The sequence below is a fragment of the Amblyomma maculatum genome, chromosome 1 (assembly GCF_055883805.1).
Source record: "Amblyomma maculatum isolate TAMU_Amacu chromosome 1, ASM5588380v1, whole genome shotgun sequence".
In the NCBI taxonomy this organism is placed as follows: Eukaryota; Metazoa; Arthropoda; class Arachnida; order Ixodida; family Ixodidae; genus Amblyomma; species Amblyomma maculatum.
This window is the reverse complement of record NC_139344.1, coordinates 128671280-128685296: the sequence shown is the minus strand read 5'-3', so window position 1 is coordinate 128685296 and position 14017 is coordinate 128671280. Positions and strand designations below refer to the sequence as shown.

Genomic DNA, 14017 nt, shown 5'->3' with positions numbered 1-14017 from the left:
CCTGTGAGAAATAGCCAGAAGTGCTTTTGTTCAACTGTTCACCCTTCCCGTCGAGAGGCGCTATTGTCAAGTGAGGAATGCCTATTGTCCAAAGGAAATGATCGGAGTGACACGTCCGCTGACGTACAGGAGAAGAAAGGAGCATGAGGATTACGGCCATTAGAGGTTTTCCCGTGAATGCAGGAAAGAGTTGCAATTGCCGGAAAGGGACAATGCTGGGAGCAGTATTCGTGGCGCGCACGTACACTTGAGTTTCTGAGAAGGAAATACACTTGCCGGAACCAACATAGCGGATATTTGCAGAAGAATCGAAATTTACCTCCTCGCCGTTCCCAAGATCTACCCGACAACAAGTGACCACGCCCGACGAAACAATACTGGACCAGTCAGTGCATCAGACCATCAGTGCAGTGATGTGTTCGATTGGTTGCCGATATCTCAGGGGTGTGCCCTGGAACTTATTGGTCAGCATCTTCAGAGAGGGGCTGGACATAGGGGGATTTTAAGACGTTGCAGAGCATGAAATGACGCTCTGAGCCCTGGGTAAACGGCTCATCCAGACGCTTCTCGCTATGAACTCTTAACGCTTGCCATTTTGCTGATATACCTTTTTTTTTTCATGTAAATAAGTTTTCTCAAAGTGCCATTAAACCTGCTTGTATATATTTTACCAACTTCGAAGATTCAATCCTTAATCAACCCGGAGTCTCTGCACGCTACCAAGTGAAGGCCGGGTCGACTTAGTCCCTGCGTCACGACAACGTCCAGCACAAGATAAAAGAAACGGGACACGATGCTTCACAGCTGTATCTAATGCTCGTCATGCGGGCTAGAAAAGAAAGCATGATCAACTAACTAGCCCAGCATCACGTCATTTGGAGCACTATAACGAGGGGCTTCACTCACTTGAAGAAGGAAGAGTAAGAGGGAGATTGGGACATTGGGGAGAGGGGGAGATGGGCGTGGGTCGAAGCAGTTATCAAAGTGTTACCGAGAAAATCATAAGCCATAACTATGCATTCGAGTCCCACATTCGATTTTCTTGCACTATATTTACAAAACTACAAATGAATGGCTTATCCACTGAAAATAGAACGAGAAATGATCTTCCGGAGCCACTCGTCGGCCGAATGGCGCCTTTTCACTGGCCTTGGCACTGCGCCAATGCCGTCAATTAAACGAGTAATCTGATTAGAAGGTATCAAATACCAAGCGAATATGTAGCTTCTCGTCTGCTGCCTTCATAAATATTAGAAAAAAAAAAGAGTTCCCTACGTTCTGCTCAAGTATAACTTAGGCAGGAGCCCTTCAAAGCGGAATTCAACCGACATAATAAAAGATGCACACCAAAAACAAAAACGAACTATGCAAAACAAACATTCACATACCAAAAGATTGTTATTCATAATAAATTAGAAGATGCAATAAATTTCAAAACCAGTATAGGTAAGTTTAAAAAGCACATTAAAGATGTCTTAATAACATCTGGAGTTCTGTATGGGGACTAATTATCATCTTGGCCATGTTTCTGCAGAACATATCCTAGTATTTTATACTGACCTGGTATCTGATCTATTTTGCCTTGTGTTGTGTTCCAGTGTAAATTATCTCTATTATCTTTATTTTGTTATAAGCGACTAGATATAAATTGTATAGTTGTACTGGAGGAGATCTCCGTTGGATATCATTTCATTGTTGTTGTATATATTGCTATGGTGTCGTATAGTGTCATGTAATTCTGTTAGTTTTGCTTATGCGCGTTTTTTTTTATGCACATTACGTTCTGTTATGTAGTATGACTGCACTTCAGTGGACTGCAGAGGGACAGAGGCCTTTGTCAGGCGCCACATTCTTTAGCCTATGCCCCTGCAGCAGATGCTGTGTTTTCTCTGCTGAAATAACAATTTAAAAAAAAAGCGGGAACAGGGTGAGAGTACAGACAACAATATGCTGTGCGACAAGTTCTGGAAGAACGTTTAGCGAGCTGAAAAACACAATCATGCACGCTAGCATGGTGTATATACAACGCCGTATAAGGTGTAAAGCTCGCGATACTTTCAGCAGCACGCATTAAAAAAGAAAAAAAAAAAGAGAATCTAACCCGCTCTCCACGGTTTATATATATATATATATATATATATATATATATATATATATATATATATATATATATAAGCAGATCAATTAAAGGGAAATGAGGGTGCTCGTTATAATAAATGAATATATTATATATATATATATATATATATATATATATATATATATATATATATATATATATATATATATATATATATATATATATGTATATATATACCAATTTAAACTTGCATGACACCTAGCTGAGACAATACTGGGACATCATCGCGGGCGCCTACTCCTATACTGCTTTTGTTTGGTTGCGAGCTTCACCGTTAGCCTTCTTTTCTACGAAGTGTTTTCTCAGTTACTCTATCTTTTATTTTTCTGCACTTTAGGTGCCGCAGAGCGTTTGCGATGCATACTCTACCTTTTCTTGGCCGAGCTTCAGACAACCGGCTTCTCTTTTTCTCACTCTCACGGTATCCAGCGTACGTCAGCACTTCCATTTCCCAACTAACGCTTGGAACCACTCCGATCGGAAGAGAGCGAGAGCTGAGAAAGAGCTGTCCAGAAGAGACCGGCCAAGGTGTGGAGACGCAGAGTGCGAACGAAAGATCCCGGCAGCTGAAAAGAACTCGCATCTATATATCAGTCTGGCTGGCCACATTCTCGCAGTTCTGAACAGAGGGAAGAGAGACAAACGCCAAGAAGAAAGGAGCCGAGACATACACATTCGCCATGGATTCGAGCACGCAACGCCTACAGTGGCTTCAATGAAAGGCGCGCCAAAGGGCGCGCAGGAAGGTCTCCACAAGGGCGGCTGAAGAAAGGGGAAAGACAGACCACTGGGGAAATAAAGCGCTACAATAGCCATTTCCTCACTTCCTCCCTCCTCGATCCCAACAAGTACCTTTCGCCAGAGGCTTCTGAGCCACCCAGCAAATAGACGCAGGCGCGAGAGCACCCGAAAGAGGAAGAACTCTCGCATCTGGAGGCCGAATGCCGCTCTTCGCTCATCGCCGGTGGTCCTTTTTTCTCTGCGACGTGAAGTTTTCATGCGCCCACGGAAGGCGAGTCTATACAGAGTGTATATACACTCCCTACGACTGCAGTAAAGACAGAGAGGACACAGGATAAAATAGCCTTTTTTTTTTTTTTAATATAACGAGACGCCCTTTGCTCACTTCGTAGTAGCCCTGATGGAAAAGAAAACTGCACGAAACTTCCAAAAGGGTTATCAAGATGGCTGCGAATGTTATCGATAGAAAGAAGGGAGACAAAAACAAAAGAAATAGTAGAAGAAAGACGAAAGAGGGTACGGAGAGGAATGGAAAACTGGCAGCAATAGAACTCACGTCGAAGTGTTCTTTTTTCTGCTTTTTTTTTTTTCGTTTTCAAGCGTCCAGTAGAAAAGAAGTTATGCCGGGCTCTCCCGGAGCCGTTTCGATTGTTGCCCGCTCCTCGCCAAAGTGCGCCGACGGAGCCATCCCCCTCAACCTCCTCCTCCCATTCGTCAGGAATGTTGCCGTTCTTGTCGGCCTCCCTCGCTTCGCGCGGAAATGTCCGCTCCTTTTCGACGAAGTGCATCTACAAGAGGTGTATACATTCAAGTCGGGAGCGCCGACAGAAACGTCCGCTATCTATTTATCTATACATTCGACCATCCGTCTATCGAGAGCTGCTGAAGAGATTATACAGCGTTCTCCTTCCGCTCTCCCACGGTTCCAACCCCTTCTTACCTCATCGCCTATGCGTAACGGCTCCGCTTCGCTCCTCTATCCATCCTCCTCCCATCGCATTTTCTGCTCGCCGCCTCTTTCGTTCACTGTGGTGCGTCATGGCAGTTTCTTCTCTTTCGCTGACGCGTCCTAGGCACAAGTTTACGTCTTTTTATACATTCCTCCGCTGATCAGAGAGCCGATACACAAAGCAGAATCCCCTCTTGGGCGAGGTGTACTTTTTGAAGGAATTCCCCGGTCAGCTTTCCTTTGCCACGCTGACGCTGGCAGGAATGGAGGGAACTGGAAAGGTAGCGCGGTATCAAATAGGAAAATAAAGATTCCAGCGTCTGCGTACGTACGTCCGGCGCTGACCGGAGCCCGGGACCACGAGGCTCCATACAAACGAGAAATGCGCTCGCAACTCCCCAAGATCCTGCCAAGCAAGATGGTGCCCACAAATCCCCGTCCCGTTTTATAAGGCTTCCCAAGATTAATACTCACTTTTTGCGAGAACGCGAAGCGCTTATTCTCGGGCACATCGTTCGACGAGAGTGAGTGCTTTTTCTTCGTGCTTTTTTTTTTTTCGGGGGGAAAAAAGGGGGAGGGGGGGGGGGCAGAGCTGTTCTTTCTTGTTCGCAACGACTTGCACGTGTGCAGGGCCCTTCTTAATTCTTTGAGCCCGCACGATTCCTCCTCCATCCCGTACAGCCTTCCACCGCCCCTGCAGCTTCGCCTGCAGGATGGCGTCCTTCCTTCCACTTATTTTTCCTTTACCATTTCATTCTTTTCCTCGGAGCGACCACGGAACAATCCAAACGAGATTTCTGTGCCGCTTCAGCCGTACAAGTGCCAGCCACAGCGGTCGGCGCCGCAGAAACTGGAACCCGGGGCCGCCCACGCCAAGCTCGCACACCGACAGCCGCGGGGAAAGCGCTCCCCGATCCCCTCGCAAGGTGCATGAATAATTCTTGCTTCCTTAGCCCGAAGCAGGCGCCCACCTAAGTGTGAGGCCCGCTTATGCATCTTGTTTCGGCTGCTCATTAACATGTGTAACAGCGCGTATCACCTAACCGGATACATATCTGCGCCCGGTGCGCCGCCAGCAAGATCCAAAACGTGCTGACCAAGGTTTTTAACGCAAGCCCCGCGGCGCGCGTGCGCGTGCTGGCGCATCTCTTGCGCGGCGCTCTCGTGTCGCGCACTGGGCCTCCTGATTAATAGTCGGCCGCCAGTGAGCCGCTGCTCGCTAAGCCGATTACACTAAGGCACTTTCCGTGCGCTGCTGTTGCTGCAGTGCCGCGCCCCTCACGGGAAAGGCGGCGGTGGCACCTGCGCCTTTTTTTTTCAAAGTGGGCGGAGCGGCGCCCAGGTGCTCGCTTTTCGGCAGCTCTCTCTCTCTCTCTCTCTATCGCTTCCTCGGGACCGGTGTGTTTGTACGTACGCGTCGGTGTATGTGCGCAAGTGCGTGCGTGCTTTCTCGACCATTTCGGGAAAAACAAAATCGCTCTCTTCTTTTCCCCCCGTTCAGCGCTGTCTTTATGCGGCTGGGCGGTTTGATCCCGAATTAAATCGGCTGCAAAGCGTAGTATCGACACGCGTTTTGATCATGCAGCCGGCTAAAAGAAGAACAGCCCATTTCAACAGACAGGGCACGTTCGCGCGAGCCGATACACACAGGTGAGGCTACATTGTATCGCAGCTGCCTAAGACATAGCGCGGATACGTGATGAGGGCTGCGCTCTTGTTGGTGGTGCTGTGCCACCCCTTCTCTTTGATCTTTCTTCCCATGTGCGCGTTTAAAGTTATCGGCTTCATTTGAGCGCGGACAAAAGAAAGAGATCGAAACCGGGGCTTCGGGGCGGCGCGCTTTCACGCCACGCGTAATTCATGAACTTTGTATTCAGTCCTCTGCTTTCTCCTCCTTCGCAGGTCTGCTCGCTGCTCTCGTGCTGTTTATGTCAGACCGAGCTCTGAGGTTCCCCCGATCGCTTGTTAGAAGCTTGTAGAAGAATATCTGAGCCATTTCTCGCAGCGTACCACGGGTGGGTGCAGCTTTACAGCGTCCTTTCAGTTTGCAACGTTAGTACATACTAACAAGATGTCATGCACACGGAATGTCAGCATAAGCGGAGAGACGACAACCACATGCAGTTATGAGCTCCAAGTGCGCCACCAGCTTCACGTATTAATAGAATGTTTGATTTACACAGCCCTCTCTTCGCGCCTTCAGTGGAGCCAATTTCCTCGCAAGCGTCGAGTGTCCGCTCTTCCTTCTTTTTTTTTTTTTTTCTCCGTCCTCTCCTTCTTCCCTCGGCCCTTTTAATCTCTCTGCGCGAGAAATTAAAGTGAAGGGGAAGGAGAAGCAGGGAACGGAAGGCTTATGGTGCTGTCTGGGAGCTTTGGATGGTTCCACTTGACAAGACTACATCCCTGTTTTTGCAGGCTTCGTGGCTTGATATGTGCTATAAACTTCAATGAGAAGCTTGGTGCTGTTTTACGGATTTAGCTTCCTGCCGATATTTCAGTGCGTCCCGCGCATTCGTGCGCATCGAAGGTTTTTATTTTAGTTTTTGTTTTTGTTTTTAAGCAACAAACTTCCTGCATGCTCCTATCTCCCACGCCACTGTCCGCACGCGAATGACGAGTCTTCCAATCACCCCCTGCCTTGAAATCGTTCGGGCTATACCACTGTGTCCGGCCATGCTTCTATATTCAGTCTTGCTTACTAGCGGTTTAATACTGGGATTCTTTTATTTTTTTTTTTCCTTTTGCTAAAGCTCATAGTTCAGCCCTAAACTCGGCGCCGTTCGTCCACTTAGACCCGTATACAAACTGCACCATATACACCACGTATTATACAGAACGCCGATTGGACGACTGCTATAGGAGAGCGGGTCGTGCGAAAGCAGCGTTAGTCCTAAGCAGGATATCCGAGATGCGGGCGTCATGCGCCTCGAGATATTCGGTGCTCGGCAGCGCGTCGTGGACTATAAAAAAAATAATAATAATAAAAAAAAAAATAAATAAATAAAAAATGAATAAAAATGTGGACACTTAACGTGCTCCTATAAGGGCATGACGCGACACCATTATTGGCTCCCATAGCTCCCCTTCCGGATCCTCGTAAGCGTACACTCAGCCCTCATCGACATGGGTTTTCACTACACTCTTAATTAGAGCCTGTCTGTCGCACACATACTCCCTATAGCGACAGTCTTAAGCTCCTACACTGTGAGATGTGGGTATAAAACCCCGCGTAGCCTATAAGGGTAGCCTGTCTGACTCACCTCGCGTAAATTTTCTATTCAGAACTATTCATTTTCTATTCAATTCCGCCGCACCCCGCTCACCGTGTGATGTAGACGCCGCAGCGCCGCTCGCAGCGAGTACTAGTCAAAACTGCCATCGGAAACCAATCGGCTGCGCTTTTTGGAAATAATTGTGAGGCACCTGTACTACGCTGTAATATACTTTATCGAGATATTTTAATAGGAATGATCTACGTTTCCGATGCGTACTAACATTGTGCTTCAGACGTTTTTTTCCGCGCTCCTAACGTGCGAATGAGACTGCAACAAAAAACCGATGAGACGCGTTTTTGGAAGCGAAAAGCTAGAAGGCTGCCGAGGAAGGCCAATAGATATATTAATTTTTATTGTAATGTTATACAATATGTGGAGGAAGTACGTTCAAAAACTTTTTCCCATTCCCAGAAAACGTCCAAAATCACTGTGTACGACTGAACATGAGTCTTAATATTCACTACCACGTTAGTATCCGCCGCCGAAGAAAGAGGCAGTGCATGGATATGCGCGTCTGGAATAGAGCGTTCTGTCCCAACGGCGGGTTCGTTTCCTTTCTATCTTTCGTACGTGGTTTAATTTTTTTTTTTTCCCTTTTTCAAAGTAAGCAACCGTGGCTCGAAATGCGTGGACGGCTCCGCGGAATCTGCGCAGCGTATAAGGATGAAAAACTCCTCGTATGCCGCTACACCATTGTTTTAGCTCCGTTTTCAAGACAACTGTTCAGTTGTTCTAAGAAAAAAAAAATATTTCAGATAATATACCAAGGTCTATAAAATTATGAATCCGCGCATTAACGGACCCCTTTGTGGCCTTGCTGGTCAGTGATGATGCTTAGATGACTTTGGAATATTGCAAGATACTGGTATGAACATATCGATGGGGATGATCTAATCTCCAAATCCATATAGTGAAACCTTAAATCGTGTACTGCGTTCGCAGCGATGAGTTATATCTGCCATATATAGAAGGCGCATGGGACACATTTTTGACAACAAATAGCAGAAAACTACGAGCCTCCCGGGGGAGCGCCTGCGGGTATATATTGATTGTTATGAGGCAGTCTTACTGCATAAGCGAAAAAAAAAAAAAAGAATCCATTCATGAACAACTTCTCGTCGAAAAAAAAAATATATATATGCGCTTGCACAGAACTACTGGGTAAGTGTGGCGGGATAGCAGTCACTTTGCGGCATGTCGGGCTGCGTCTGTGCATACGGGAATAATTTATTATAAATTATTCTCATAAGCGAAATATTCACCGCGTTCAATAATAAACAGTTTGGTTTGGTCTACGGGGTTTAGCGACTCAGGCTATGATAGGCGCCTTAGAGGAGGGCTCCGGAGATTTCGACCACATGAGGTTCTCTAACGTGCACTGACAACACACAGCACACGGGCGCCTTGCTTTTCGCTTCCCGGTAATGAAAGGTAGCGTTCTATTCCTTGATGAAGAGGTACCGGAGAACATCTGCTTTGAAGTAACCATCGCCGAGGGCAATGCGGTGAAAGGGAGGGGCGCCTTGGTTTGATGTTATGCATAACACATTTACCTTCCACCCCTTCCTTAACACACCATATTCGGATACGACTAAAGAAAACGTGGCGGATGCCCTTCAAAGGAACCCCTGCAAACAATGGCATCGACTCATTTTCATGACTTCGTGCTTAGTTTGAAGAAGCTGAACTGGACCCCCTTTTTATCTTCCACACCCCGCGTTTTCACTCTATCAGGTCCACGGGAATCATCCACGATGTCGTGAGGGCAACTGAAAATCACTGACATGCATTTATTGATGGCCAGATTCGTCGAGCTCTATACTTATGCAATAGAGGTGTCGGCGAGGCGATAATTAATTACAGCGAAAGTGATGGAAAAACCGCATTCTCAGAGCATCTCATTTGCCTCAGTGCGAGCTGGACGAATGCTTGCGCATGGCAGTGCGCACGTGAGAACGTCTCACAGACTTGCATTCCTCCCAATTTACTCGCCGATTCTGTGCACGCTGCTTCAGTTTATCGATTGTTCACAAAACCTGTTTAGTCCGCGGAAGGCGAAATGAAGCGAAATCTTCACGCACGGGCGGTGCGATACAAGGCTTCGCGCGTAATTGCGAAGCAGCCATCTTCATTTGCCCGGAATTTCAAGCGTGGCGAGGAAGTTGACTAAAAAAAAAAGGGGGGGGGGGGGGGGGGGGGGGGGGGGGAGGCATCCACTTCACAACGAGTGTCGTAACGGAAGGAGGCGGAAGTTTCCCCGCGTTCCGCCCCCGTGGACTACGTGGCCCGATAGTTCGATGAGCAAGCGCCGAGCCACGCTCAGCCGCGCATTCGGGTCTGCGGCGCCGACGCTGCGTGCGCGAGGGAGCACACACTCACCTTTGCGCTGACGCTGCACACCGCGAGCAGCAGCGCGAACAGGAGCCGCTGGTGCCACCCGCCGCTCAGCCTCATGCTGCCTTGGGAGCCCTTCTGCAGCGCTGCGAGTAGGGAAAAGGGGAGGAAAAGGCGCGTTAGCCAGGAATGCGGGCGTTGATCTCCGCTGGATTGCGGCAGTAAATTTAAAAGCCGCAGCCGAAAGCCCCTCCCCTGTACCGCTTACGTTTCTTTGCTTGGTATATCCCTACTGCCTACCCGTTTAATTTCCCGAAAGTCACTGATCAGGTGCTCGATAGGCGCTTTCCGTCCGTCGTCTCCTTTTTCGTTCGTTCATATTATAAACAAAATAAACCACTATTCCCGACACGTGACTCAGCGGCATCAAATGGCCTCGAGCATGGAACCGCCGAGGAAATACAGCTCACGCCCAAAGCACTGTCGCTCAGACTCTACACTGCGCTATACCTTAATATGTGCAGGGATTTAATTAATACCCACCTTATACCCCACCACCTGAGTGTGCCAACTTAATCCGACAGTCCCCCTTATTCCTAATCTCCAACCTGAATTGAAAGCCCCTCGCTGGCAGAAAAGCCTGACTAAATGTTATTGTAATCAAATACGAAACATCGCACTAGTTAGAATCAAACCACGACTGAGCCCGTCTATTGGTTCGGTCATGCATGCAAAGGAGTCAGCTCCACATGCGCTCGAAGTAACTAAGCAAACCCTGCTCACTATACAGCCGTGGAGCCGGCGAAAGCTAGACCTCTGGTCTCTCGGGGAATATAATATCACTGGGCCGCTCACACGAAACGGCAATTCTCTACTACCTGAACGCATGGCTGACCCATTACGGTAAACAGTGGTTCCAAAGCCAAGACGCCGCACGTTCACAGGCCACTGTAATGTGCGAACAGCTCCAGGAATTCGTCCCTTTATTGGTTCCTGCCCATTCTGTGCATATCTTTAAAGAGGCACAGTATATATATAAATGATTTGTAAAGCGTGATGCAGCTCATATACACCGAAGATGATGGTGATGTCTACGTTCTTTGGATGCAGAGCTGTTATAAACAAATTTATGACCTATGAAAGTTTTTTTTTTCGGATTTAAACAGCACATTTAATCATCATTTTGCCCTCATGCCTCATGACAGCAATCAACTGCTCGTGTCATGCTCCTTCTTTAAAGGAAAATTTACCTGCTCATCGCATATCACTTGGTCTATTCTCAGTATCGGTATGCGTCCTTTTACCCCATCTATAATCGGCAGCACCCACAACAGAATCTGTCACATGATCCCCCACCCCTCCAACAGTCTTTTCTATGTTTATTCCGAAAAGAATGAGAGAGAGAGAGAGAGAGAGAGAGAGAGAAAGTTGTCAAAGTAAAGGCAGGAAACCACTGCAAGAACAGGGATCAAAGCAGGATATCTGCAACGTTGGCATTTTTGTGAAGCATACATGATGTTGGCGTGGCCTAAAAGCGTTCCGAAGACAAAGGCGAATTCTGACAAGATGAATTCATGACCGGATTCAGTGGCCGGAAGATGATACCGACAGTGATTCAAGTGAACTGCTCGACGCAAAACAAAAAAAAAAAATGGAACGTCGCAAACATTAGGTCAGTGTGCAAAACTGCGTCGTTAGCAAGACCGATGTGACGGGCTAGTCGGTATTGCCACAGCCTCCTCTATTGTATTGCATATCAGTATACGAGCAGCGCAGTTTAACAACACACACGAAACATACAGCGCCCGTGTGTGTGTGTCTCCTTTCTCGTGTGTCTTGTTAAACTGCGCTGTTCGTATACTGATATGCATCGTTAGGCTTTTTGCCTGCCACACACTGTATATATACGTTGGAGCAGAAGAGGCCTTCCTCAGTTCACTTCATGTGCAGTTGTTCCATGCAAATTACTATGCGATCGTCATCGTGTACACGTAATTGTTTAGCAACATCCTGCGACAGTGCAGTAGCGCAGGTGAAAGCGTGAGCGAGAGCACAAGCGAAGAACAATAGTGTCACAGTGTGGGTACCGCATCTCTCTATAGGTAGTTCGGCTTTGTTGATGGGCTTTATTCCATATATCAGCAATAACGAGCTCGAGCGTGCACAACTATTCTGTCTCGCGCTGCAAAATCCCCCCAACCCTGGCGTGTTCGTCCAAAGAAGTCCAAGTTTTTTCCCAGGCGGCAGTCACACCATCCACATCTTCTTCGAAGCGGCATTCATCCGTAACGAAGAGTTGGAAAACCACAAGTCATCTTCTGCTGATTAACTGCGGAGCCCTGCTGGTCCACCAGGCCGATCCTTGCGCTCTATTGCCTCTAGATGGTGCCAGCCGAGCCGAGGAGACTTAAGCCGCCCCGTCGCTCCGAAGCTCACTCGTAAGCTGCGAGCTCAGTGAGGCCAAGCTTCGTGTCTCAGACGCGTTCTGCCTGACCACCACAGAGGCTGTGCCACCTATTCTGAATCTCGGCTCGTGTGGTGCGACCGAGGCCGCCTGCACCGGGCCCATCTCTGTAGACGAGCGGCCGCCGTCTGCGGTCCTCCGGGCGGCGTGGTCCCTCTGCAGGTCCGCCACATTTGCCTGGAAGTTGATGTAGCTGCGCACTAGGTCCTCTTTCCGTTTGAGCTTGGAGTAATTGCTGAAGGAGTAGGCAGTAAAGCACGTGCATCCCAGTATGGCGGCGCCCAGCACCGCGATGATGCCGTACAGGTACTGGATGTTCACGCGTACCACTGAACGGTCAATCAGCGCCTCCATATCGGTTTCCATGGCGACGTCCTTCTTGGCGATGCCGCAGAGCGTCTAGGCGCACGCAACGTCTTGGCGACGCAACAAGCGGTACCTCCTGCTGAAGGTGCTGCTGCCGTTAACGTCCTCTCCATGCATCTGATGCCGCGTCACAGGCTTGGCTGTTCCGAGTTGCACGTGCGTCCTTTTTTTTTTTTTTCTGCAGCTTCTTCGTCGTCGCTGCTACCATACGCCGCTGGTAGCTATTCTCAATCACATGTGAGTGAATGGGTAATTTTTATTAAACGGAGTTGGCACGAAGGCATATTCACGGACGAGGAAGAGTAGGCACAGGGATATCACATTTTGTCGTCAGTGCTTGCCTCACGTGCAAACTCCCAGAGGGATAGCAGAGTGGGTCGGGCCCAATCTCTCACTATCGCCATTATCTCTATGGGCGCCGTTCATTCAATCTTGCCCTAATTGTCTCTAAGCATTGCCACCGAAATATGGCCGATTTTTCCTGACAGGTCGGCCACAAGTGATCTTTTTCAAGTTTGCATGTCTTCGTATTTTGCCAGTGAATGCGAGACAGCCGCGTAACGACGGAAACGTTGGTGCGAACGTATGACATATTTATTTTCTTTTTTTACGTGCGTCGGTGGTTTTCCCCGACTATATCCTCCTTCGTAAAGTCGTCTTCTCCTCAGACAAGTCATATTTCGTATCAAGTATTCTTCTGGGCAATATCCTTAGGAATGCTAGGATGCTTTAAAGATAAGTCATTATTTTAATGAAAGTTATTTCGATTTCAATCTATACGTGTAGCTGAAGTTCTTTTTTATTTATCCTATTTGCTATCGAGGTAAAGCTTAGTGTTCGCTCTTGTGCCTGCACACATTTGTGGGCAGCAAAATACACTTGCACTCAAGCACAAGACAAAAACATCATATTAAAAATCCTAAACCAAGGATACGCCTTCGCAAACTTAATGAATGCGGAGGTATCGTAGTTGTTTACTGATGTGATGCACACATGTTGAAATACTTTTGTCTCAAAGAAATAATCACGTTATGACAAATATTTAGGTAGGTAATTCGGTAAGGATTCCTTTTTCACTGCATTATTTTGCTACTTGCAATCTGTACGCTCCGCCTGTGGTACTGCACACGGCAAACAAAGTTGCTTGTTGGTTATCATTCCTGACGTGATAGGCAGCACTTTCCAACGATAAAGGGCCGAAGTAAACGTCGCGATAGTAATCGTTGCAAAGTACGACCCCAAGAAGGCAATAACATCAGCCACTTCTGACTCTCCGCACAGAATTAAGTCACTTTTCTACTATAGTGCATAAGCACAACTTCATGAGGTCTAACTGGCTCACCAATTTGATGTATCCCCAGATTGGTCCGAGTCGGCAGCGCATACTCGGGCTTCGGGCGGAGACTGAGAGCAGAATTTAGCCCTCAAGAAGACTCGGATTTCGATTCGGACATGCTGCCCCTATAAACCACGTATATAGCACGTTCCTACGGAGCGGTGAAAGCGAGGATTTATACCTATTTCGCTCATGGCAACTTGGACAACATATATCGCGGTTCCCCCATCAGCGTGTCTCTGTCAGGCGATGGCGACAAGACGGCAACGACGTCATTTACATCTACCATCTACTGAGGTAAACTACGCCAAACAACATATAGTGCTCTCACCCGTTATGCTATAGGTTTATCGCTAAGTCGCTGCTATTTTTATTGCCGTTGTTGTTCATGAGCTTAATTTTCGGGTTCGTA

General features: G+C 47.7%; 1 protein-coding gene across 2 annotated transcripts in view; it reads right to left on the bottom strand.

Annotated features, from left to right (window-relative positions):
- LOC146203904 (follistatin-related protein 5-like) overlaps window positions 1–14017 on the bottom strand; it is a 353223-nt gene that overhangs the window by 297286 nt on the left and 41920 nt on the right. For both annotated transcript variants that reach the window (XM_084588979.1, XM_084588980.1), the window contains exon 2: window positions 9485–9585. In XM_084588979.1, coding sequence (XP_084445105.1) covers window positions 9485–9559 — 75 coding nt within the window. In that variant the 5' untranslated portion in view covers window positions 9560–9585. The remainder of the gene's footprint in view (window positions 1–9484; window positions 9586–14017) is intronic.